Source organism: Sceloporus occidentalis, unplaced genomic scaffold (genome assembly GCF_023333645.1).
Source record: "Sceloporus occidentalis isolate IW3139 unplaced genomic scaffold, rSceOcc1.0.p SCAF_31, whole genome shotgun sequence".
Lineage (NCBI taxonomy): Eukaryota > Metazoa > Chordata > Lepidosauria > Squamata > Phrynosomatidae > Sceloporus > Sceloporus occidentalis.
The window spans coordinates 1,514,424-1,541,720 of NW_028317011.1; the positions used below are offsets into that span (position 1 = coordinate 1,514,424).

At 41.2% G+C, this 27,297-nt stretch overlaps 1 protein-coding gene across 1 annotated transcript; it reads left to right on the forward strand.

Annotated features, from left to right (window-relative positions):
• Window positions 1-818: 818 nt before the first annotated feature.
• Window positions 819-17,853, forward strand: MAPK8IP2 (mitogen-activated protein kinase 8 interacting protein 2). Its single transcript, XM_089487221.1, has 12 exons — window positions 819-883; window positions 7,783-7,888; window positions 8,946-9,200; window positions 11,575-11,647; window positions 12,329-14,179; window positions 15,061-15,136; window positions 15,364-15,533; window positions 15,960-16,069; window positions 16,553-16,663; window positions 16,818-16,888; window positions 17,223-17,321; window positions 17,781-17,853. Exons 1-12 carry the CDS (start codon window positions 819-821, stop codon window positions 17,851-17,853), a joined length of 3,060 nt encoding a protein of 1,019 aa, XP_089343347.1.
• The last annotated feature ends 9,444 nt before the right edge of the window (window positions 17,854-27,297 follow it).

Sequence of the window (27,297 nt, forward strand, 5' to 3'; positions counted from 1 at the left end):
GCGCTTTTTATGCCTGTCATATCTATTATCTCGCATTTTAGTGATTATAAAGGAATCCTGCATTCACCTGGACAGATACTTATCTCTGTAATAAATGGATGTGTGATTATTTAGTGAATCTGTGTTGTATAAGCCTTGTCTTGCTGATAATGCAGAGGAGGCAGGAAGCGTCCGCTCTCCTGCTTCAGCACCACACACCGGACAGCTCCTGAATGTGTACTATCGCTGCTGGGTCTGCTTATTCCTCCTCCAATGAGAACTTCATCCGATCCCCCATTCCACGCGATCTGCCTTTTATACCCTACCTATTTGTCCTATTACCATTCTTCCTTTAATCTCCTTTTCCTCCACAACAATTTCTCTCTCTCCTCCTCCCCCACCTTTTTTCCTCCCTCCCTCTCCCCTCCCCTCCCCCATTCTGTGTATTGGTTACTGGCTTGTGCAGTCTCTCCTGGATGTGACTGCATCAAACCGCAGGAACCCGTCGCAAATAAGGGGAGACATAGAGACACTAGCTCTAGACTGTCGAGAGACTGACCTCTGAAGAGAGAGGTGGCGAGCAAAAGGAGAAGAGAGAGATAGAGACACCGCCAGTGCAGGAGATGTCTATGATCGAGTGACAGTCTCCGCAGAGCTGTGGATGGGCGCTGTCTCCAGTACTGATCCCTGCCTTCTGTAGGACTACATATTTCCTGCTGTCTCTCCGTCTACATTCGGAGCTCTCTGTCTCTCTAGAGGCCTGGACTGTCCACCGCTCCCTGTCCCCAGGGTGTGTCTGTGTATGATCCGCTCCCAGTCCATCTCCTCTCTGGCTGAAGATGGCGGATCGAGCTGAGATGTTTTCTCTCTCCACCTTCCACTCCCTCTCCCCACCAGGCTGCAGGTGAGACCAGGCATAGTTGCTGCGAGCTGGCATTGGATGGGGATGCACCACTGGCCCGGCACTGGGCAGGGTGGCTGATGCTGATTATAGACTGGGGAGCATGGGTTGCGGGTCTGTCACATACTGGGCAGGGTAATAATCACAGCAAAGGGCAACATATCACACCATAACACAACATGTGCCTGTGATGGTGTTTTGAGGGGGGGGGGGGCGTTACATATTATTACGTCATGGGGTACACATTGTATGTAAACAGTCTTCTACTATAATAACATATTACAAAATATTTGTAATGGTATATATTACCACATAAACCTTAATGAGCATATACATAATACTAGCCAACAACATAAAAACAATACACACATAAACAATATTAACCCTGGTAACATTACATCCATGAACCTTATGCTTGTGGAAATACAGTAGTCCTCAACATGCACCAGCTCTAACCGCCCATCTAACATGTAACCAGTGTAACCAGTAAACAATTAGCCCTGTGGCCTAAATAGCAGAATTTACGTAATTTACGTGCCAGGATTTATTGATTTATTCCACAAAGAGGGGCAGCTCTGCACAGAATCTTTAATACTGCAGTAATGATATTGATATATATATATATATATATATATATATATACAACACCAGACTCTGCACAGAGATAACATTGGCCACTGCATCATCCTTGGTGTACTGTAATGCCTCATACAATAGACTCTCTATATACAGTATATATATATATATATATATATATATATATATATATATATATATGCCATCAGATTCTGTAGCACTTTTATGCATTTTGATAGAAGAACATATGAATGTTGACAAAAATGTGTGCCCTAGGCCTTTAGGCCCTACTGTACCTAACCATGTGTGGCTTAAGCTTGTCTTAGCTCGTTATACATTGAGGAATCGTATATAAACACCATGTACATAATGCAAACAATATTATACATAAAAGTATATGGAAAAACATTATAAAATGCTAATCTGCTACATAGCTTAGTGCTTACGGCTGATACCTAACAGCAATTATCCCCCAAATAATGTGAATAATAAAATACTATTGTAATGCTTAATTGTAAATACAGCCTTATTGTTTTTACATATTTGATATTTTGACATAGAAAACAAATAAAGAAAAAGAAAAATATCCCTATTATTAGCAATAATTCAATATGCATCAGCCCCAGATCTGTCTAGCAACTGTGACCCTTAGATGTTTTAAAATATTAACCACTTAAGCCCACTAATTGCCACCATTTGTGGTAACCAAATAGTTGTAATTCTTGTTGTCACTGAAACCCTAAGGAGTTCCATAATGCACAGTCTAGCTGATAAATGGGATCCATAACTTTTAGAGGTCCTCATATGCACAGCATACATTAGGCTGTCTCAGCTTCAGATTACAGCAGCTACAGGAAGCAGCCATCTTGGAATTTTACCAGAGAGCTGGACATTTCCCAGAAATACAGTGAGTACTTTCTCTTGAGATCAGTACGGAGAATCCCTCTACTTAGTGAATCAGAATCTATGACGCACACTTGGTTTCTCTCACTCGCTTCTTTTTTTTTTGTAGTTATTCACAGGGAGTATGCAGCCATTGACTTCAGCAGTGAAGTACCAGTATACGATGGTACTATGCTTGAGACTGAACTATTGTCATACGGATGAGTAACTCTAGAATATGTGACCTTGAGCATCTGCCCATTAACCTTGAGACCTAAATAAAAACCCTTGCACTCAAGGACAAGCAGTACAATGTGACACGTAGGTTTATGTTTTGCATAGTCAAGGGACATCATTACAGCCTCGATTGTAAAGGCAGGGTTATTAAACCAGGAAGAATAAAACAATGTGATTAACAGATCATTAAGTCATTAATACATTTCTAATTGCAATTTTAGAGTATATTGTAGAAAGACTCATTTTTCCTTCCTTAATTATTCTATTTATTGTTTGGCATTGTTTTATTTTGTAGAGTATCAAAGATTCATATATGTGTTATGTCCATATGCTCATTACTATAACAGTGTGTCTTTACATGGTTGATTGATCGATTAATCTATCTATTTATCTATTCCAAAACACACACAGACTGTCTAATATGTACCTTAGTTTAGATATAAATGTTTGTCTCAGAATGTCATCAGCTGTTGATTATTATGGAAACAATAAACTGAAGGTGCCCAGTTTGGAAAAAAAACCCCTGTAAATAAATACCTTGTGCATATCTAGTAATATACTGTATATAATTAGCAGTAACTGTTATTAGCGACTTAATCAAATGGCCCACTTTTGCATCATGAAGTCTTTTGGTTGCCGGTGTTACATGCTTGTTAGCTTCTGTTTAGTTCTTTGTAATCTGTCATGCCGTTAATGTGACGTAGCATCACAGCAGTGATAAATGCAGTATTAATGTAGTAATGTAATGTGATGCTATCCTTTGGTAATGCTTTTCCATCTGTGAGAGAGTAGAGAGATCTGTGTACAGGACATCTTTAGTATTGGCTCACAGGTCAATAACCACTGATATTGCTGTAAAATAATATTAATAATATGTTTGATGAATGCAGTATGTCTCAGACATAAGTGTTGGATCTCAGTAATTAACTCTATGCATTTTACAACTGATGTACCTCTTTTTACATATATACATTATATTAAAATAAGCCATTTTATTTCATTTGTCAGCCATTACTTACTTGGTTCATTCATTGTCTTTAAGCAGTGGTATTTTTAATTTGAATGCTGCCCTAGGCCTGACCCAGGGCAGTTGCACAGCTTTACTACAACTCAATTCCATGGTAGACATCCTCACTGCCCCAGAAGGTTGGGTATCACAGAGTACAGAACACTATGAAGGCAGTGCCATTAGGACACAGCCCTACATAATGTAATTAGAACATTTGGGGAGATCAGCACTGGTGCACCCTGCATGATCACCAAATATACCTTGGTGATTATGTATAGTTGGCCTAGGACAGAATACGCCTATGAAAGTCCTGTTTCAAGTAATGCAGTTTCATGTTTACTTTTAAAAATAAAATTGATAAAAATGATATTCAAATGGAGACGGGCAAGCCAGCCATGGTGGATTATGAATTGTTCCAGACTTTGGGCCACTTGTTTTACCCACTAGATACCCATGATGTTCTGAAGTGTAGTTTTGAAATGTGCAATGACTGAAAGCAAAAAGAGGAGGAAGAGTCTTAGCCATTCTTTCTGTCTTGCTGAGCTTGGCCAAGCAGACCATTGGGTGTGGGAGATGCACTCCTCACCGTATCTCCAGCCTCTTGGCAACTCTGCAAATTTCGGTCCTTGTGAATTGGTATATGTGCTGGTTTCTTAGTAGACCATCACTCCCGTGAAACCTTAACACAAAGAACAGAATGCATCACAAAAATGCAGTTGTTTTTTATGCATACTCTACAGTGTCCCTGCTAAGGAGTAAGGGCCCATCTGGCTAGTCTGCATGCACTGTGATATGGCTTATGCTGACATGTCCATAAAAGAGACTTGTTCATAAAAGAATTCCGAAGTATGCAGTTGCTCTATTAAATGTGTTGTAGCTCTTCTCAAAAGAAACATGTTTTTCCTTAATGTGTATAAATATATGTCTATGTGTGCAACAGAACACTTACACTAAATTAATAAAATGAGACATGGGTAATATTTCAGTATACTTGTGAACACAGAGGAGGGGAATAAGGTCTGAAAACTATATTTTGTCAAATGGCTCAGGGCAGAAGTATCTAAAACAGCCTTATTTAATTTATGAAATAGATGTTTTTGCTTAGCAGTATAACTCCAATATGAAAACAGGAACTGTGGGGCTCCCGGGAAAGAAAAAAAAGTAAGCTGAAATAATAATGACGAAATAGTTCCAAAGCCACGCTATGCCTCTCTGCATTTCAGTTGGCTAAAGAGGGGCACTGTTTTGGAGGATGGAGTGTGATTAGGGGCACGGCTATTTACACCATTTACCTTTTAATGGGCTGTATAGCATTGTGATATAATCATACCCACCTAAAATTCTAGGGAGCAACAGGAAAGGAAAGAGGTATTTAGATTCTCTTTGGGATATACAATGGTCTCCTCAATGGCAGGAAATGTACAGTGATTTTTCAACCGTTAAGAGTAACATTGGAGGCCAGAGGCAATTCAACATATGTATAGGCCTTGTTACAATGAGCAGGTTTACTTGGTAAGCAACATGTGTGGTATTTTGCCACTTCATCTTGGAAGAAATTGAAAGCCAACATTCTTGTAGTGTTTCTACATGTAAGAGTGTGTGTAACTCTTTGTGTAGTAAGATTTACCCCTTATCTTCACCTTGAGTGCTATTCACAGGGACAGACAACATGTCACTTTTCTTTCTTTCTTTCTTTCTTTCTTTCTTTCTTTCTTTCTTTCTTTCTTTCTTTCTCTTTCTTTCTTTCTTTCTTTCTTTCTTTCTTTCTTTCTTTCCTTCTTTCTCAGTAATATTCTGTTGGTTGTTAGAGTGTGTGCTTGTTATGATATTGTGTTAGTGTGAGTGTGTTAGTATTTGTGTTAGCGTGTGTGTTTGTGGAGGGGTGGGTGTTAGTGTGTTAGAATGAGTGTGTGGGAGCTAGTGCATGTTGTCAGAGTGAGTCAGTTTATTGGTATATTTGTGTGTTTTGCTGTATATGAAGTTGTAAGAATTGTTAGGCTAGTATTGCCATGTTTTGCCACAGACCTTATCTTTACTTTTGGTGCTGTGGACTCTTTTGGTTCTGGCAAATACTGCAGCCATTCCTGTAATGCAACTTAAGATATATTATGTAACTTAAGAAGATATATTATGTCCACTTTGGTTAATATGCCCCATCCCTTACGAAAAATTTTAAGTACTTCAAAGTACTGTAGCTTTATTGCATTTGTACTTCCATACAAAAATAACTACAGTACAACTGCAGTACAGTGAAGTACAAATGCAGTAAAACTGCAGTAAATGTGCAGTAATACTGCAGTAAAAGTGCACTATTGCAGTTTTTTCATGTCCAAAAAACTGCAGTATTACTTCAGAAAAACTGCAGTATTTTTTTTGTAAGGGATTAAATGCTAGTAGAAATGAATATGCCGTTTAGTAATGCGTATCAACACCCCTGTGGCTCATGGAAAAACACGCATTTAATGGTTACCATTCTTTGTTGTTTTCTTTCTTAGTTTCTTCTACTGAAATGGGTGTATTAAAAAATAAAGTACATTCCAGCTGTCCAAAGCATGCATAGAAAATACAAGTGGTACAGTTTATGCAGCAGGTATCCTGTGTGGGCTGAAATCACGTGCAAAGGTTTATGATTACGCAGCAGGTGCTTTTTTTAAAGTCTCTGGTAGGCAGTGCTTGAAAAGGATTTTGCTTTTCTTCTCAATTCAGCTCAATTTAGTGACCCATCTAAACCTTAATTGGTGCTAACAGTGGGGATGGAAAATGCATGGTTTGTGATTCAGCTTCCTGACTAATATCAAATATATAGCTGTAGATTCTAGTCTACAGTATGACTGCAAAAAACATATTACATTAAAAGCAATAAACAGTCCATCAAAATAAATTCTATAGACAGTAGAAATTTGGAACACTTATGCAGCATATGTACAGGGAGTATAACTTAGACAATATCATTTCAATGCCAAAAGAGGTAAGCCTGGTAGCAGTGTTCATGGTGGATTGTAGAGATCAGCTAGGACAGGGTTACTATAGTCAAGGTGGGAGATAATGAGGGCATCTTTTGTTGTGTAAACTGATACTGTGTCAAGTTAAGCCTTGAACTAAAAGAGAGATTGCTGTGTATTACTGAGTTCAGCAGGAGCTGGCTCTCAGTCCTACCACGTGGATCTTGAGATCCTTGCTGGAACACAATTACCGCAATCACTGGTTTGAGGCGAGTTATAAAGGTCACATCCAGTAATGCAATGAGTCATGTTTATCTTTTTTTATGATTGGATTACCCCAGATATTTTTGACAGTTAATTACCATACTAATATGTTTGATAACTGCTTGAACTGCTCCATCACAATAATTATGACCAAATGTAAGTACTATAATGCCACTACAAAATACTAAGATGTAATAAATATGACCTTCTCAAAGTTATTATCAGATACAGTTATGACCTCCTATACATTGTCTTCTTAATATTGTATCTAACCAAATGCAGTTGGTAGAAAAGACAGAATCTGTCTAATAAAACAATGTATCAGAAGACAAAGTATTTACAATATTAACAAAATGTATAAACAAGTAGAGGTGGGCCACGTCAGATAGAGACCTATTTCATTAACAATAAGAAAGTGTTTTAGGTGGAATGCAGGCACTTATCCATTGCTACCTAGACCTTTAAGCAAAAGGGTGGCTTCACCTTGTTTCTGCGTGTCTAGATCAAAACAATACTTTGGTGTGTGATGTGTTTAAGCTTGGAGCCATTTTGATGTTAAGAATGTAATACTATAGGCTTCCCTTAGCACAGCCTTCACTCTTGTCACTAGAGAATTGGTTGGTTTTAAGTGATATGGAGATATGTAAAATGTAACAGCCAGTAGGAAACTCAGCTCCTATGTACTTCATAAAATGCTGCCTTTATTTTGTATCAAATTTATATTAATGCAAAAAAGATAGTGTGCAGTTGGTTTTCTATGAGAAAATAATGTTTAAGTCTTTCCTCTGCCTTATAGCCAATCTGTAAGGAATTCTGTCCTATTCTGTTTTATCTTTGAGGATCATCTTCTCATTCTCCTCTTCTCTCACTGTGGTACTCTAGGCTATTTCCAATTCTTCCTACTCAACCTTCACTATTCCTATCACTCACCTTCATTTCCCTTCCTTCCAATGTACAGTATGTCATGCTTAAATTGCCCTTTTGCTTCTTAGACCATCACAAGACATCAGTTTGGAGGAATTTGATGATGAAGATTTATCAGAAATCACAGATGACTGTGGAATCGGGCTAAACTATGACTCAGACCATTGTGATAAGGTAACTCTGAGAATCCTTATTATATAGTAAAGTGAAGCATAATTATTTCAAATTTAGCAGATTAATTAGTATGAATGTCAGAAAATAAGGAGGGACCCCCAACTTAACGAAAAGAAGCAGAGAGCTCCGTATTTTCATTTAGTTGCTTTTTCGCTCACACTGTCTCACCCACTCATTCTCTCTGACACTCTCTCACGCTCTTACTCACTGACTCAGACTTTCAAAGTCTCCATACCTTCTCTGCCCACTTCTTCTATATGCCCGGTCTACTTTTTCAGAGTTGTGCTTCTTCTTTGCTTCTTCTTGTTTTTCTGCTTTTTTTTACGTTAAAACAGTAATGTGGATAAGATAGTGGCTTACTGTATTGGGACCCATTATTTTCAATATTTTGATTTGTAATATTGCAAAATAGAAACATAGAAAGTGATGGCAGATAAGAACCATTCAGCGCATCCAGTCTGCCCAACCTCTGAATACTTTTCTTAGTCCCAGGCCTTATCTTATATCTAGCTTAGCCTTGTGCCTATCCCATTCTTTCTTAAACACCTTCACTGTATTAACATTATTTAAAGGTAAGGATATCTGTTTGTAAATGACACAAACACAACAGAATGGACAGTTTCAGAGGCATAGGTGAAATGGCAAAAGCTTTAGTGAATTAGGGGATTGGAAAGAGTGTGCAGTGGCAGTTTAATGTAGTAAAATTAATTAAGATGTAAAAAATAGTAATACTTGTTGTATGTAATTGGTTAAAGGAAGCACAGAATATGAAGTATATTAAAAGGAATAAGATGATTAGATTTAATGTAACAAAGTATTGCATCGTGGAAATGGTGGTGAGTAAGTTGAATGGCCTTGTGGTAGAAGCAGAAGAGGGTAATATTGTTGACAATGTTTCTAGGAATTCTATCGCATTAAGCGGCTTCATTTTTTTCTGGGTGCACTAAAATATTCAGTTTTTCAAGGTTTATATTTAATAGGAGTATATCATTAATCTTTAGTATTTATATCTACCTCCGCATATTTGACAGGCTGTTTTCCACTCTCTCTCACTCAGGAGGGTCTTGGGTTTGAACGGTGTGATCCATCCCACGTTTTGTGTAGTTTCCAGGAGGATTTTCAGGAATTTGAGATGATTGATGAGGATGAGGATGATGAAGAAGAGGAAGAAGAGGAGGAGGAGGAAATTGCAGTCCAAGAAAACAGGAAGCAACTGGAGGCACAACCTGCCCCAAGTCCCTCACCTCACTCACACGAGGATACCCTTAAAAATAGACCTAGCACCCTCAGACTGTCTGCTCCTCGAACACAGGTAAAAAAGATTATAGGACCTAAACATGAGACATGCTAACAATAGACTTTGGTGTTTGTAACTTCAAACTTCATACCCAGGGGTTCGCTAAGGTGAGTGTAAACGACACATATGCTAGTTATGGTCTTAATGTGTATGTAAGCATATGGTGTTAGCATGTGTGATTGTATTCTGTTACCATTTGTTTGCGTTACTGTATGATGTTAGAGTGTGAGTGTTATTGTACTGTGTCAGCATGTGTGTGTGTGCGTTAGTATAAGGTGCATGGATCTGCATGGATGATGGGAGAGGGAGAGTGTGTGTATATACTTGTAAGTGTTTTGAGTCAGAATGATTGTGCGTGTTAGCAGATTTGTGTGTTACAGTATAGCATTAGAGTGTGCATATGTTCATGTATGGTTTTAGTGTGTAGGTGAACATATATTGTTAGCATGTGTGAGGGTGTTCTGTTAGCATTTGTGTGTAGGAATAATACATCAAACTATTGTGAAGAATAGCAAGGTCTGTACAGTAGAATCACAGTGACACAGTCAGAGGAGATAAACCAACTCCTTAAAATGGTCAGAACTGAATGTAGAGGAAGGTTTGAATAATAACTGCCAGATAGCCTTCAGGTGAGACCACAGGTTACATGGCCGGACTGGCCTACTGGGAAACGAGGCCATGGCACTGTGAGTGCAAGGGGTGCACTGCACCCAGGCACCACAAGGGCTGGTCTGGGTAACAGGTGTCGAGGCGGCGCCCACAGCCCAATGAGCAGGACTGGTTGGGGAGATCATAGTTGCGTGGTCTGTCACTTCGTCTAGCATTTTCGCCACCCAATTGATGCCAGGTGCATCATATCCTGGCACTCAGCATCAATCACTGTGCGCATTGCCAAGGAGTGCCAAAGCAGAGGTCTGAAGTGACCTCGCACTCCCATTACAGTGTGGAAGAAAGAGAGAGGAAGAGGAGAAAAGAGAAAGGTAAGAGATGGGGAAAAAAGAGGGTAGATGATAGGGAGAAAAAGGTGGGTAGATGATAGGAAGAAAAATGGTGGTATATAATGGGGACAAAGGTGTTTTTCTGCTAAGGGGACAGGACAGCTTCACTGCATCAAAGGGACAATGGATGGGGCCATGTACCGTCAAATCTTGGGCGAGAACCTCCTTCCCTCAGCCAGGGCATTGAAAATGGGTCGTGGATCGGTATTCCAGCATGACAATGACCCAAACACATGGCCAAGGCAACAAAACAGTGGCTCAAGAAGAAGCACATTAAGGTCCTGGAGTTGCTTAGCCAGTCTCCATACCATAATCCTATAGAAAATCTGTGGAGGGAGCTGAAGGTTGGAGTTGCCAAACGTCAGCCTCAAACCTTAATGAATCTGCATAGAGAAGTGGGACAAAATCCCTCCTGAGATGTGTGCAAACCTGGCGGCCAACTACAAGAAACGTCTGACCTCTGTGATTGCCAACAAGGCTTTTGGCACCAAGTACTAAGTCATGTTTTGCAAAGGGGTCAACTACTTATTTCACTGAGTAAAATGCAAATAAATGTATAACTTATTTGAAATGTGTTATTCTGGATTTTTTTGTTCAAATAAACCTATAAAATTATAGATTTATCATGCCAGGACCCCACACGTTATGCCAGAGTGGCCTTAGAAGCTTTAAAGGTGGGCAGGGCCGCCATCAAAAATCTCGGGGTTCAGTACATGGTGAGAAATAATCAAGTGTTCTTTTGGGCAATTAAATCCCCCTTTTTAATGTAAGGGTGCTCACTTAGGACATTTTTACACTTAATCTAATGGCTCAATACCACAAAAAACATAGGGGGATGGGAGGATAATAGTGAAGCTGGAGGGCCCGGGGAGAGGCTGTGGGGTGCAGCGAGACATGGAGAGCAACAGATAACACTTGTCCTCATAGGAATTGCACTGCAGGGTGGGACAGGGACCAATCAGAGCGCAGCATGTGCACCCTGATTGGACCTTATATTGAGCCTTGCCTAGCATGACCGACAATTCCCACAGTGACAAAGCTATTATGTATATATTCTCTCCATATCTCTCCATAACCATTTAGGAAAGAAAAGTATTTTAATATCTTCATTTGTGTTTGTGGTATACAAACACTTTTGAATATTTCACAGCATTAGAGTATGGGGGAGCCATATGACTGCCATATAATTGGGTGGCTTGAATGCTCGTTCATCACTTACCTGTTAATAACGCATGTGCAGTTGTTTATTGCAAATGCTCCTGCAGAAAAATGCACACAAATATATTTTTAAAAGACAAACAAAGCAGAAATGTTAATGTTTTTTATTGATTGTTATTATTGATTGTTTACTGTGGTATACAGTGTACATTTATCTATTCTCTCAATCTCAGGATACACTTAATAACAACAGTGGGTTCATTTCTCAGAGAGACAGCTGGGAAGATCCCGAGAGGAATGAGACAGGTGAGAGACTTAGATTATGTCGGCACATGGCAATAAGTGTTTTTTTGTAGTTTATTGTATCATGCAGACCCACCAATAAAGAATGCATATACATACTTACCTTTGAGTTGTCTGATTATCATACCATGTTTGGCTGCTTGATGCAACCAATCGGTGGGAGGAAAGCAGTCCTATCAATGAATTGCTTTCTGTCTCATTACACCCCCTTGAATCCTCAGGCGAGCTGGCTGGTGGTGAGTATACCGGCTGTGTGCAGTGCCAAGCAGGAGCTGTGTTTGGCTGAACACGTCTACTAAAAGTAGGTGGGGTTCGAGAGAAATGCATACAGAGGAATTCTTCAGAATCTTTAATTGCATTTATAAAGGGGAGAAAATGTTAAAGAGGACTCTCCTATATCAAATGCATTAAAGCACATATAGTGGATGTAGTGTCCTTTTAAAATATGTTACTAAAATAGAATTTGTTTAAAATTAGTGTTTGTATTCCCTATAATTATCTACTTTAGGCTGGGTTTGTGTTTTCATTTTCAGGTATATTCATATTACGTGTCTTAATAACTGGATTATGTCTTAATAACTGGATTAATGTCTTTGTAACACTTCTGTAAGCATTTATCCTGTTAGTAGATGTTTGTTTTTTAATTACTTCAGGCATTGCTAATACTGTGTTTCAATTCTGCAGGGTTGGTATCTCATCCCCAAGTTTCCCAGTCAGAGCTAGACAAGCACAAAGGCTCAGAAAGCGACATCACTGAGACAGAGATGGGCAAGCCAGAGGGAAGTGATGTTCCCCAAATTCAGCCTGCTGGTTTCCATCAATCTGTTCATGCGGGTCAGTGGCAAGAAGAAGTATCTAGGGTTACTACACCACCCCAAGAGCACCATGCTGATGTAAGCCCAGACAGGAGAGCAGGCACACGTGCACATCTTTCTAATTCCTCCAATGAAACAACATCTCCATCTTCAGATCCTGGAATTGAGGCTGATTTAACCAGTCATGGTCGCTTTATGTCAACTGGACACTGCAGCCAGGATCTGAGCTCTCCAGGTTCTGACTCAGATGTAGAAGGGGAGATTGAAGCAGCTTTTGCCTGTGACGGAGGAAGGCTGGTGGGAAACATGATCTCTTCTATTTCAGAGACAGAATTGGATCTCAGTAGTGATTCAAGCAGTGGCAGATCTTCTCACCTCACCAACTCTATCGAAGAGGCGAGCTCTCCCACGTCTGACCCTGAGCAAGACCATGTGTGTGAGGGGGATGGTGGACGACAAGGCATCAAGGACTCTATTCTCTTGGATAAAGAGGAAGAGAATGATCCTGTTGTGGTGGAGTCAGAGAAAGAATACAGTCCCTGGAATGTAGATGAAGCACCACTCCAAGAAGAACCAGATGTCAATAAAGAGCGGAGTCTTGAAAGCATCCGCCGATCGTTTTATTTGCCAGTTGGCCCCAAGTTAATGCCTGAAACAGAAACAAACAGTGAGTATGACTCTGATTCTGAGTCAGAGGCTGACTTGAGTGAGGATTCTGACTCTCCTTGGCTGCTCAGCAACCTTGTAAACAAAATGATATCTGAGGGCTCATATCCAATTACCTGTCCAGATGAGTGTTTCCAGAGGCAAACAAGCCCATCTTGTGACACACTTTCTCCTGCATCTGAGTTGGATCCTGAGAACATTGAGCCAGAACTGGAGGCTGAATTAGCCAGTCCCAAAGATCATTCGGAAGAATTGAGCCCAATACAGCAAACCATTGAACTGATAGATATGGAAACTTTACAGAGTTCTATGGGCCACACAGACAAAGAAGCTGGCCCAGGTTTGTATCTTGTGCATGATTCACGTGACACTGTCACTCCAATCTTTGAAGGACTTCCTCTTCACTTAGAAGGATTATCGCACACAACTAAATGTCACCCTCAGTCTCCAAGAAAGAGAGTAGAACAGAAACAATGGCCTAGAACAGAGGAACTGCAGCATGATCTAGTGGAGGGCTGGGATATTGACCGTGATCTGGACTCTGGCATCCTGGAGGATAATGACCTTTGTGATGATATCTGCCAGGAAACTGATCAAACCAAAGCAACACTTGACATATCCACAGCCAAAACCAACCATGGTTTTAACTTAGACTATTCTTGTGAGGAAGATGAGGATATTACTTACTACAGAAGCTTAAAAAGCTCCCCATATCAAGGCTGTCATGATGATGAAACATTCATGGGCCCACCAACCAATGAGGCTCGACATCTAGATGATTCTCTGGCTTATGATTCAATGAAGTACACACTGGTAGTGGATGAGCACACTCAATTAGAGCTAGTTAGTCTACAGAGATGCACATCCATTTTGAGTGATGGCAGTGACCTGTTGAGGGCCGGAGAAACTGGTGACTTAGAAGAGGATGAATTTGGGGATGAAATTGAAGCTCGGGAGCAGGAGTCCTCATCAGGGGATTCCACCCCAGAACCTAACATGCCTTTCTCCAAGAAATTCCTCAATGTTTTTGTGAACAGCACATCAAGATCTTCAAGTGAGTATTACAATTTAAGGGCAGAAATCATAGTGTGTCTATGTAATCACTAAAAGCATGATGCTAAATTGTTTATTAAACACCTAAATTCATTTGTTATGAATGGCTAACCATGTATGATTTTCCAGAATTGCTGGGCAGGCTAGTGAGATGGCTTGCCCAAACAGATTTAGATGTGTTATGAAGGGCAAACTCATCCTTTCTTACAGGAGAAGCTCACCGAGGTTGCATTTCTTACTGTATATGGAACCAGGAAGTTGAAATGTTTAACCTAACCCCAAATTACTAGCAAACTCCTCTTCAGTAAATTAACTCCTGTCTGATTCATCAGTTTGGTCTGACTACCAGTGCTTTACTTTAGTACAATTGCTTGGACCCTAACCATAGCCTGATGAATAAGAATTGTCAGGAGGGTTTGCAAGAGGGATGTAGTTTCAGCCACTTTACATTATGAAGGACAAACCCACACCAGGGTCTTCTGTAGGATGAGCTTGACTGGCCCTGTATAATGTAGAGTTAAATCATTGAGATTTCTCAAAGGTTAACCCACCAAATTCTGCATTATGCAGGGCCAACCTGGTCCTTCTTGTTGGAGAGACAGTGTTGGACCTATATAGTGCATAGTGAAGTGAGTAAGTTAAGGTTACAACTGTCCTGCAAACTCCCCCTTTGGTGAATAAACCCCTTTGTGGTCTTGCTGGTGATGCAGTAATTACAACCATTCCTTATATTTGCCACTGATATTACATAACCACAGCTTGTGCTTACACTTTTAAATTGCAGTATTTCCAATTGTAAATTGTAATCCTAGGTGTGTTTAGTAAATTATTTTGTGTGTGACTGTTTCTAATGACTAAAATGTTTGGTTTTTACCTCCACAGGTACTGAGTCTTTTGGGCTCTTTTCCTGTGTACTTAATGGGGAAGAGCGAGAGCAGACACACAGAGCTGTGTTCAGGTAAGTTGTATTGCTCATAAGGACTAAATACATGTGTACCTCTTGTTACAGTTTTGTCAAGCAACTTACCTTCTGCTAAAGAAATCACAATCTAGACCACATTTCTGTGTTCGTTTCTGCCTCTTTTTTGTAATGGTGAGACCATAGTTCTCATAATTGTAATTTTGTGTTTTGTGTGACTATTCCCTAGATGTTCACCTTTTTATTGCTTTACGTGTCTTCGGTAGGTTTATCCCTCGTCATGAAGATGAACTGGAGCTAGATGTTGATGATCCCCTACTGGTGGAGTGTGAAGATGGTTCGTGGTGCAGAGGATATAATATGAGGACCGGAGAGAGAGGAATCTTCCCTTCTTTTTATGCACATGAGGTTGTCTGTCCTGTGAAAGAGAATGTTGGTAGGTTCCCATTACAGCAGTGGTCTGGTCTGGATGTGGCTAGAGATAACACTTGGGTACAAAATGTACAGCAATGAAGGAGAGTAGAAAGATAATAAAGCAGTTGTGTGGTCCTCTTTTAAACCATCTTATGTAACATATGGCATGGTGGGAAAAGCCCTTTAACTTCAAGGTTTTGAAATGAGTTGGATCTACAGGGATGCTTTGGAACCCATGGAAGACTTTAATAGATGATTACCTTCACTTGTTCACAAATATCAAATTAATTCATAACCAAAAATGTAGTGGTTGTTATAATGCTGCATCTCTCCCTGAAAAAGATCTGTACCAAACTGATTTATCCCCTCACATGATTGTGATGATTATGCTGAATATATTTTCATGTATGATAAAGGTGCTTACTAGACACATTTTCTTCCTATACAGTTATTAAGGGTAACTCCCCTTGGGTCCAGGTATTTGATGTCCAGTTTCTGGGATCAGTGGAAGTTCCGCATCATCAAGGCAATGGCATCTTGTGTGCAGCTATGCAGAAGGTAAATCAGCTACACACTGCACACAGAAGAAATAACTAAATTATCCCCAGTCTAGGTAAAATCTCACATTTTATGCATGCAATAAAAATTGGGGGCCACTAACAAGTTTTCACCAACAGTAGTGGCAATGTTGGATCTATAGTTAACCAAGCATAAATGTTCAAAGTCATACAATTAACTGTGCAGAGAATAACACAAATACACAATATACATAAACACATATTACATTGTGTGTGTCTCCTTGAACAAGGGAAAGTTGGCTACACGACACCCATACTGTGTATGAAAACTAAGTACATAACATTAAAAAGGCATTTTCCAGGGCAGTCTGCCAATTATTGTTTGTCTTGCCCATCATGTGGCCCTCCACATTAATAATAAAATGGATAAAACATATCCACAATATGCATAGTGTGTATCCAATATTAATTTGTAAATATTAGCATGTATCCTGATAACAAGAAGTCTGTATATGAATTGTAGATTGCAACTGCAAGGAAGTTAACTGTACATCTGCGACCGCCTGCCAGCTGCGAGCTGGAGATCTCACTGCGAGGTGTCAAACTCATCCTGAGAGGCAATGACCGACCAGAGGTAAAGGCACTAAGGCACCTTTGTTGGGAGGTGTGGTGGGAATATTGGGGCTGGAGAGGGAGCCTCTGTGCATTTGCTTTTCCCATCCCAGTTATTATGCACAGGTTTTATTATTGTGTAATATTATTATGTGCTATCATTTTAATTCTTGCAGGATGAACGCTGCAGTCATTTTTTCCAAATGAAGAATATTTCCTTCTGTGGATGCCATCCACGCAACAGCTGGTGAGATCATGGGCATTAGCAGTTCCACCTACTGGAAAAACCATACATGTCCCTCTGAAATACTTAAGAGGTGTTTTAATGGGGCAATTCCATAGTAGGCAGATGTGATATATGGATTCCAGATGAGTGATTTACTCACATTTCTCAAAGTTGAGGTTTAATTTGGGGTCCATCCATTCCTGTGGTTCTAGAGGATTATACAGGCTTTTTGGTCTTGTAAATGCTTTAACTGCTGCAGTCATGTGGGTTTTTTGCATGGATTAGTGGGGTCATTTTGAGTAAATGCATGCCTTTACGCTCCACCTAACTATTCTTGTGTTGCATTTTGATTTAGTTATTTTGGCTTCATCACAAAACATCCTGTTCTGAGTCGCTTCGCCTGCCACGTCTTTGTTTCACAGGACTCCATGCGACGTGTGGCAGAGTGTATCGGGTGAGTATAAAATGGATCATTGGTGGTCATGCAAAAAAAAAAAAGTGTTATTCCTTTACAAACTCCTTATCATACAAGGTCCGACTAGGTACATCATAAGACCACAGTGCACAGAATCACTTTTTTTGTATATAAAGCTAATTGTTTTGGTAAAACCTACCAAAACTGAACTCCAAATACTTAACCCTGGTTTAAAAGAGATTGTCAAGCATAGGCTTTACAATTAACAACTGTAATGAGCATTGGCATGCAAATAACACCAATGTAGCACCAATTGTTTGATACAAATAAGTTGTCAGTTGCTGAATGTTGTAATGTCAAGTGGTATAAGTAATATATTCTGGACCTCAGGACAGTATGATACAATGGGGCATTATGTCATTGCATATTGCATACTGAGTCAGTATGACCTTTTGTCTCAACACAGTGTCATGACTATGTTAATTCCTTTTGTTCTAGGAGGGCATTCCAAGAATTCTATCAGGAACATGTGGAGTTCAGTTGCCCCACAGAGGATATTTATCTGGAGTGACCAGGAGTTGTAGATATGTAGAGGGGTTCCAGGGGTATATAGACAAATCCCAGCATCATCATCACTCAGCCAGGACACAGGGGCAGTGAGCCTGCATGAACCCTGACCTCAGACTCTCTACCCATAAAGCCTTTTGTAGGAATAATATTATTTAAGTGGTATGGATATTACACCTTAACCCCTTCCTGCTGCAGAATATTGTAGATTAGCTACTTTCCTATCAACACACTAATGCTGTTAAGACCACAATCCCCTACATGCTGTAGAGCACCTTGCATTACTTTATCTTTCCAATAAAATGCAGACCATCTCACATCAAACCCTACCCTTGATACTGATAGCACAGCATCTTTAATTTTTACTCATTTTTATCTCCTTTACTCACTCCCTCGCTACAGAGCATTACAGGTGACATCTTGCTTTAAAATGCCTACCTGACTACAGACCACATCCACCATTCTTACTACACACATCTCGCTGCATGCTTTCTTGCTTCAGCCTGGCAAAGAATGTTATATTTAAACCTTCACACAAAGCCAATGGCACACAGCACTATTATGTTCTGCAGGACATCGGTGCTTTATCTGAGTTCATCAGATTCAATATTTAGTTATTTCACACTGATTGTAAGCAGGTATGCATCTTTTAAACCTAGGCACATGTGCAGCTCATTAAAGGGTTAACATTTTCTCTGTGAGTACGTGATTATGCTCTGCTGTAATATTCGCAAAACACAGTAAGTCCTTTCTACATGTACAGGCCAACAGCATGCCTTTGCTTAGCTTTGAGGACCTGTCTGATGTAAAGGAAGGAGGAATTCAGTTTCTATAATAGAAACTATCGAGGAAGGGGGAGCCGATGTCCTCTGTAATGGGGAACACATATCCAAGTAGACATGCAGGACAGCACTGATTTCAAAATTGTCCTGGATACAGTTTCCTTGTATGATGAGAAGTATGGTCATACCATCCCGAGGTGCCTTAAAGCGGTATCAGGACAAGCATATCTTTGAAGTAAAACCATGGGAGAGTTTGAGGAAGCTTGTATTTGCAGGTAATGTTAATGGTAATTATTGTGTTTTGAGGAATTGTTCACTTTTTCTATCTGAGTAATTATAGCTGGATTAGCAAAACTTTAGTTATGTATATTATATATGTATATAAACTCATTGTTTATACATTCTCTGCCAGCAGTCCAAAGCTTACCTCTCCATTATCTGTTACATTCTAAAATGTTGTAGTTTATTTTCTCATTAACCATGTGCTATCAGTGGCCTGTGGATTATTTCTCAGTTTTCTGATATTAGTAGGTTCTACCTTAACCAAAAAACCCTTCCAGTGATCTCCAGCTCATGGCTCACTGGCTTGCAGATCATCTCTCTATAAAATGTTTCCTTAGTAGAAGCCTGCAGCAATTAACCCCTACCTGGCTGATGGCAGGCAGCTTATCCCTTCTATGACTCCTCTCTTCTCTAGCACACCTGCATCATCTGTCTCATTCCTCTGGCACTAGAGTGGAGGACATAGTGAGGTGTCAATAGTTGTCCAGTTTTTAGTAGATAAGAAGATCTTCTCCAATTACTATGCTGTTCCACTCAGATTATGTGCTACTTTCAGAGAGAATTTAACAATCATACTCACTATAGAATAGGAAATCGAGCTATTCCTCTCAAACTGAAATCTGTGTCTGGCGTGACATTTCTATACCGGACCTGGAATAAAGGGGTTAGCAGCATGAAGAGTGAGATAACAGCATAGAGAAATAACATGAGTATATTATATTGAGTTATGATTATAACTACACTATAAGATTGGATGATTATGTTACATTAATATACTTTAACAATAAAATGTAACATGTAACAGGTGGAGTTACTACTGTAGATCACAAAGATAAATATCATAAAGATATTAGGAATTTAAAGGCTTAAGATGAATCACAATAAAACATTTTCAGAGTTTCATGTGGCAAAGTGTGGAGTTATTAACAGAAACAGATGGCGCTTGTAAAATAAGCCTTCACCATGAATGTTACTCATCATATAGAATAGAGCATACACCGCAGAGGGGGATATAATTGTTGCAGGCAATGGTCCTTGAGGCACTGTTCATTTCAACACACTATTATGAGATATATTTTTTTCATGTCATGGCTCATTTACTCTTTCAGCGATAAATAAACATTTGAGCTGCATCAGGTATGTCTGCCGATCTTTCTTTTGTCTCTCTCTTTCATAATATTGCTTATATGTTATATCAAGATTAGTTCCACTTGTATTTCTGTTAAAACATAATTAAACAGTTCCTTTGTGTCTGCTTATAGCTTGGGCTAGCAGATTTGGTTCATTGAATAGCTTTATTTTCACAATACAGTGAAGAAAAAAATTATTTGATCCCCTGCTGATTTTGTACGTTTGCCCGCTGACAAAGACATGACCAGTCTATAATTTTAATGGTAGGTTTATTTGAACAGTGAGAGACAGAATAACAACCACGAAAAACAGAATAACACATTTCAAAAAAGTTAGAAATTGATTTGCATTTTACTCAGTGAAATAAGTATTTGACCCCTTTGCAAAACATGACTTAGTACTTGGTGGCAAAAAACTTGTTAGCAAACACAGAGGTCAGATGTTTCTTGTAGTTGGCCACCAGGTTTGCACACATTTCTGGAGGGATTTTGTCCCACTCCTACTTTGCAGAACCTCTTCAAGTCATTAAAGTTTCGAGGCTGACGTTTGGCAACTCGAACCTTCAGCTCCCTCCACAGATTTTCTGTGGGATTAAGGTCTGGAGACTGGCTAGACCACTCCAGGACCTTAACGTGCTTCCTCTTGAGCCACTCCTTTGTTGCCTTGGCCGTGTGTTTTGGGTCATTGTCATGCTGGAATACCCATTTACGACCCTGGCTGAGGGAAGGAAGTTCTCCAAGATTTGACGGTACATGGCCCCATCCATCGTCCCTTTGATGCAGTGAAGTTGTCCTATCCCCTTAGCAGAAAAACACCCCCAAAGCATAATATTTTCGCCTCCATGTTTGATGGTGGGGATGGTGTTCTTGGGGTCATAGGCAGCATTCCTCCTCCTCCAAACACGGCAGGTTGAGTTGATGCCAAATAGCTCAATTTTGGCCTCATCTGACCCTGTTCTCCTCTGAATCATTCAGATGTTACTTAGAAAAGTTCAGACGGGCCTTTACATGTGCCTTCTTGAGCAGGGGGACCTTGCGGGCGCTGCAGGGTTTCAGTTCTTCACGGTGTAGTGTGTTACCAATTGTTCCCAGCTGCCTTGAGATCATTGACAAGATTCTCCAGGGTGGTTCTGGGCTGATTCTTCACCGTTCTCATGAACATTGAAACTCCACGAGGTGAGATCTTGCATGGAGCCCCAGACTGAGGGAGATTGACAGTTATTTTGTGTTTCTTCCATTTGCGAATAATCGCACCAACTGTTGTCAGCTTCTCACCAAGCTGTTTGGCGATGATCTTGTAGCCCATTTCAGCCTTGTGCCTAGGTCTACAATCTTGTCCTTGACATCCTTGGACAGCTCTTTGGTCTTGGCCATGGTGGAGAGTTTGGAATCTGATTGATTGCTTCTGTGGACAGGTGTCTTTTATACAGGTAAGAGAGTGCTCCTAATCTCAGCTCGTTACCTGTATAAAAGACACCTGGGAGCCAGACATCTTGCTGATTGATAGGGGATCAAATTCTTATTCTTAAAATGAAAATCAATTTATAACTTATTTGAAATGCGTTATTCTGGATTTCTTTGTTATTATAGACTGATTATGTCTTTGTCAGTGGGCAAACATACAAAATCAGCAGCGAATCAAAATATTTTTTCCTTCACTGTATGTAGGATTGTGGTTTAAACTTGCAGGTAAGTGGAATTGACAGGGTATGGAGACCAGAAAAATGCCACCTCATTTTGCCAAACTACACCAATTCCTTCTTTGATACCTTTCTTAAATACAGTGAGCTATTAAGTACAACAAAACTTGGACACACAATAATGTAAATCAGATAAAAAGGATTTATTGTCTCAAAAAGACAGTGAAATGAAGAAATAAAGAGACCAGTAGACTTAAGGACAACTACCGTCCGTATGTAGATGCTACTGCTCCAGTGGATCTAGACTTTAGCTGGAATTATGTGCCTATAGTTGGCAAAAGTAACAACAGATAGGGATAAAAATACTGGTGTTAAGTGATTTTATATTGACTGGTTCCCCATGCATTAGCAGAAGGAACTCTCTCAAAGTAATGTTGTTTTAGATGAAAGATGTCTTTGGTGTTCACCAAATGCTTATCCATCTTTGAGTCTGTACTAAGACTATGTTCTGCACTACAACACTCTCGCAAATGTTGAACAAGCTGAGACAAGGTAACATGTACATCCACAATTATTTCTTCATCTGCCAGACATAGTATCCATTTCAGAGCATTGAAAGTCAGGGCCAGTGCTGATAAGAGAACTATACATTGTGCATATGTGGAGTGTATTGAGAAGTGACCAGACTAATGCAAAAAATTAATGGAGGCACCAGATCGGGACTATATGATCATGCATAGATTTCCTAACAAAATCGTTAATTTCTAACGATAATTTGTTTTCCCTTAGTCCTAACGGCAGCACAAGAGGGGTATTACTGCCCCTGTGAACAATTAGGACAGGTGGAAAATTAATGATTTACACAATTAAATAAACAATTAACCCCCTTTACCCCCCCTATAAAGGGAACTGCACCCCTAACCACAGTGTGCTATAACAAGAATAATAAAAAAATATAAGAGGGAGGGATATTAGTGTGCTGCCGTTAGGACTAAGGGAAAACAAATTATCATTAGAAATTCACGATTCCCTTACGTCCTAACTGGCAGCACAAGAGGGGAAGTAGCTAGAAGATTACCTATGAGGGAGGGTCTTCCGGCTGAACGACGTTCAGAACAAACCGCCCAAAGGCAGTGTCTTCCGAACATCTTAAATTTAGCCTATAATGGCTTATAAAAGTGGAGTTAGAACTCCAGGAGGCTGCAGCACAAATATGTTGAAGAGGGATGGCAGGAACCTTAGGAGAACCCTATCAGGTAGGAATAGGGTGTAAGGCTCAAAGGCACACACAGCTTGCAACTCACCAATTCTCTTGGCAGAGGTGATCGCCACTAGGAAGGCAGCCTTCCAGGAAAGGTACTTCATGTCCACGCTTTCCAATGGCTCGAAGGGGGAAGAGCATAACCCCCTGAGCACGACAGTAAGGTCCTATTGAGGGACTGGTCTCAGGATCTTAGGTTTTAACCTTTTGGCTCCTTTAAGGAACCTCCTGGTAAGGGGTTTTTGGGACAGAGGTTTTCCTAAAAAAGCCGATATGGCTGAGGTGTGCCCTCTGAGTGTAGAGGAAGCCAGGCCTTTATCCAGTCCATCTTGGAGGAACTGTAATATGGAAGAAATGGGGGGATCTGAGAAACCCACTTTGTTCTTTGCACACCATAGTGAAAAAGAGCTTCTAATCCGGTTGTAAGCTCTATTAGTAGACTCCGCTCTCGAATGAGACAAAGTCCTCAAGACCCCAGAAGAAAGTCCACTATCCTTCAATAGGGAGCTGTCAATCTCCAGGCTGTCAGATTGAGAATTCTCAGATCTAGGCGAGAACCTGTGCCCAGAAACAGACCCTGACTCATCCCCATGAGCTGGGTGAACCACAACCTCTTTCGCCAGAATGGAATTATTGCAATAATCAAGGTCTGGTCCTGTCTGATCTTCATCAATACCCTTGGTATCATGGAAATTGGAGGGAAGATTTAAGCCAGCCCGAACCTCCAAGGGATGGAGAGAGCATCTATGGCCCAAGGATTGTGCTCCCTGTATAGGGAGCAGAAGATCTTCACCTTGGTGTTGAACCTCGTAGCCATTAAGTCGATTTCTGGCATTCCCCACCGAAGAGTAATTTGATGAAATACTTCCTGGTTTAGTGACCACTCGGCTGGAACACTGAGACCCCGACTCAGACGGTCCGCTACCACATTAAGAGATCCCCGAATGTGGACTGTAGAGAGGTGGGAGAGGTTCTGCTCTGCCCATGATAGGATCATTCCCACTTCCTTGAGAAGAGGTTGAGATCTCGTGCCACCCTGTTTGTTGATGTAATAAACCGCCGTCATGTTGTCTGAAGGAACTCTCACTGCTTTGCCGCGGATTTGAGAAGCAAAGTGAAGGAGCGCCAATCTGATTGCTCTGAGCTCTCTGAAGTTCGAAGACATAAGGCTCTCTGGACGGGACCAAGTACCTCGTACTGGAATGTCCTCTAGATGGGCTCCCCCACCTATAAGGGATGCGTCCGTGGTCAACAGAATCCAGGCTGGCTGAATCAAGGACCTCCCATCTTTCAGATGCTCCCACCAACTGAGGGAGCGACGGACTTGAGGAGACAGGGTGCACATTTTGTTCAACCCTAATGGGTTGTGATTCCAAATGCCCAAAACTTCTGATTGGAGACGGTGTAGGTGCCAAAGGGCCAAAGGGACTGCATCCGCAGTCGCTGACATGTGCCCTAACATCTTCATAAGCGTTCTGATGGACACCGACTGAGGGGTCCTTAGAGAACTGGCGGCTCTGACAACCCGATTGTGTCTGTCGAGAGACAGAGAGAGTCATCCAGGTCGAGTCGATTATGAACCCCAGAAACTTCCTGGAAGTGGATGGAACAAACTCGGACTTTTGGTAGTTTACTATCCACCCTGACTGGTGGAGAAAAGCCAGAGCCTGCTGAAGATGAGAATACAGAATTTCTGTAGAAGCGGCTTTTAGAAGCTAATCGTCTAAATATGGGACGATTTCTAGGCCTTCTAGTCTCAAGATTGCTACCACGGCAACTAGAACCTTGGTAAAGGTATGAGGAGCAGAGGAGATTCCGAAGGGAAGGGCAGCAAACTGAAGGTGTTTCACTTCGCCACAAAGGGATACAGCCACACGCAGATACTTCCTGTCGGCTTGGCAAACAGGAACATGTAGGTAAGCGTCCTTCAAGTCTATAGAGACCATCACATCTCCCGGCTGTAAGATATTTATTACAGAGCGGATGGACTCCATGCGGAATTTCTTTCTCACTATGAACTTGTTCAAATAGCGAAGATCTATGATCATCCGCCAGTCTACTGTGATCTTGGGCACTAGGAAGACTGGCGAATAGACGCTGGATCCACGCTCTTCTGGAGGAACTTCCTCCAATGCCTTCTTCTGTATATAGGCGTGGATAGATGCCTCTAGGACTCTTTGCCTCTCGCGCGTGAGAGAATCCTTGTCAGAACAAAATTCAGAGGAGGTAGGGAAAATTTATTTTGTAGCCTGACCGGACTACATCTAACACCCAGAGGTCTGGTATGGACCTCTCCCAAGATAGATGACCTCCCACCGGGGGGTCTAGCACTGGAGCAGGGGTTACCTCCGGACTCTCTGGTGCCAGACTCTCGGCATCAAAGGTCTTTTCTCTTCTCATAGGACCCGCAGGAGCGACCTGCTCCTCCTTTCTGAGTCCCCTGACGTCATTGGGATCTAGAAGGTCCCTGGGACCTGGATCCTCTGGACTGTCTGCCCCTCCCTCTAGAAGCCTGCTGGGGGAGGGATTTGCCTTTCTTGTCAGAAAGCCCCTCCATGATCCTGTCCAGCTCACTGCCAAACAGCTTGCCAGGTTCGTAAGGCAACCCACAAGGCGAAAATTTGGAGGTTTTGTCCGCTTTCCAGGGTTTTAACCATAGGGGTCTCCTTGCAGCAGCAGATAGCACCATAGATTTGGAGGCTAGCTTCAGATGTTGAGGCGCAGCATCCGAAAGGAATTCCACAGCCAGTTGAGCTGTTTTAAACTGCTTCAAGATATCGTTTCTTGGAACACCTGCATCAATATCCGACTGGATTTGAGACATTCTGGTGCGCAGAAAATTAGTAACCTCACTAGAGGCTATAGCCACAGTAGCTGAGGCAGAAGCAGCTGCATAATTGTGGCGCAAGGAACACTCTGCGCGCCTATCCATGGCATCCTGTAAAGAAGATCCATCATCCGCCGGTACCATGGTCCTCTTGGACATCTTGGCGATGTCCATATCGACTTTATGGGGAGGACCCCATGGGCACTGCTGGTCTACATTAAGTGGAAACATAGATTTGAACCGCTTGGTGATAACCGGACCTTTTTCCGGGAATTTCCATTCAGTCTCCATTAACTTAATGAGAGACTCATCCACTTTGAAGGCCCTTTGCCCTCTAGAGGTGGTTTCTGGAGCTTCCTTAGGGTCAACATCCTGGTCCCCCGACCAGATGGACTTTAGTAACCATTGGGTTTTCTCAATGGGAAACCAGAACGATGAAGCAGGTTCTTCTTCTTCAGAAGAGTCAAGCTCATCTACAGTGAGATAAGCGTCTTCAGACATAGGGACCACCCTAGGAGGGGACTGGGCCCTAGGTCTCTTTATCTGGAGGGTATCCTCAAAACTCTTGATAGAGTATCCAACAAAATCTTTAACCCAAATCATCATATCACGTATATTGGGTTCTGCCTCAGGGGGATCTCTGCAACTTGAGCAGCGACTATAAGGGTAAGCATCCTCTAGAGGTATATCACACCCGCGGCAGGTAAAATGCCTGCACTTGGCAGTGGACTTGAGCCCCTCAGGAGCAGGATCCTCTGGAGTACGGGATGACATCTGCAAAAGAGATAACCAAAATAATATAAAGAGTTTTATTAAACATTAAAATCTTCTTAGTTATACCTACCCTGAGATTGAAAATGCAAGGGAAGGATAACACACAAAGCCAAAGATTCTAGGAAGGCTAATTAATAGCTGTACCAAGAAACAGCCTAAAGGACACTACCAAGTTAATATATACTGGCAGAGCGCCAAAACGGTAAGCCACGCCCCCGGAAGTGACGTCAGACGCCACAAAAGAAAATCAGGAATCCAAGTAATAACACACTTTCTAAGGGATTACTACTGCTGCTGAGGGAAAAGAAATGGATTCCTCCCCCTCAGCAACTAAAATGAGTACAGGGGAGGCATAGAGAAACTCCAGAACATCACAGACTAGATCAGCAGACATGAAGATAAGCAGCTGGGAGGAGACATCCAAACCAGTCAGGTATAGATCCAGCACAAACACACAGATAATGCTGGGTGAAATGAGGCCGTCCTGCAGCACAGCAGGGCAGCAGATAAAAATAGGATACACAATCGAAACAGGAGGGCACCTGAAAAAAATAAATGAAATAAAGGTTAGCAAGCTAACACAAGGTCTCACACAGAGACCACCACCTGTCCCAATATGTCCAAAGGACAGAAAAAAGCACACTGTGGTTAGGGGTGGAGTTCCCTTTATAAAGGGGGGTAAAGGGGGTTAATTGTTTAAATCATTCATTTTCCATCTGTCCTAATTGTTCACAGGGGCAGTAATACCCCTC

Excerpts from the sequence above, each read along its gene's own strand:
- MAPK8IP2 (XM_089487221.1), top strand. The coding sequence starts at position 819 with ATGGCGGATCGAGCTGAGATGTTTTCTCTCTCCACCTTCCACTCCCTC. Across the intron at positions 15,534-15,959 it reads TCCTGTGAAAGAGAATGTTG|TTATTAAGGGTAACTCCCCT; the intron begins GTAGGTTCCCAT and ends CTTCCTATACAG. Across the intron at positions 16,070-16,552 it reads TGTGTGCAGCTATGCAGAAG|ATTGCAACTGCAAGGAAGTT; the intron begins GTAAATCAGCTA and ends TATGAATTGTAG.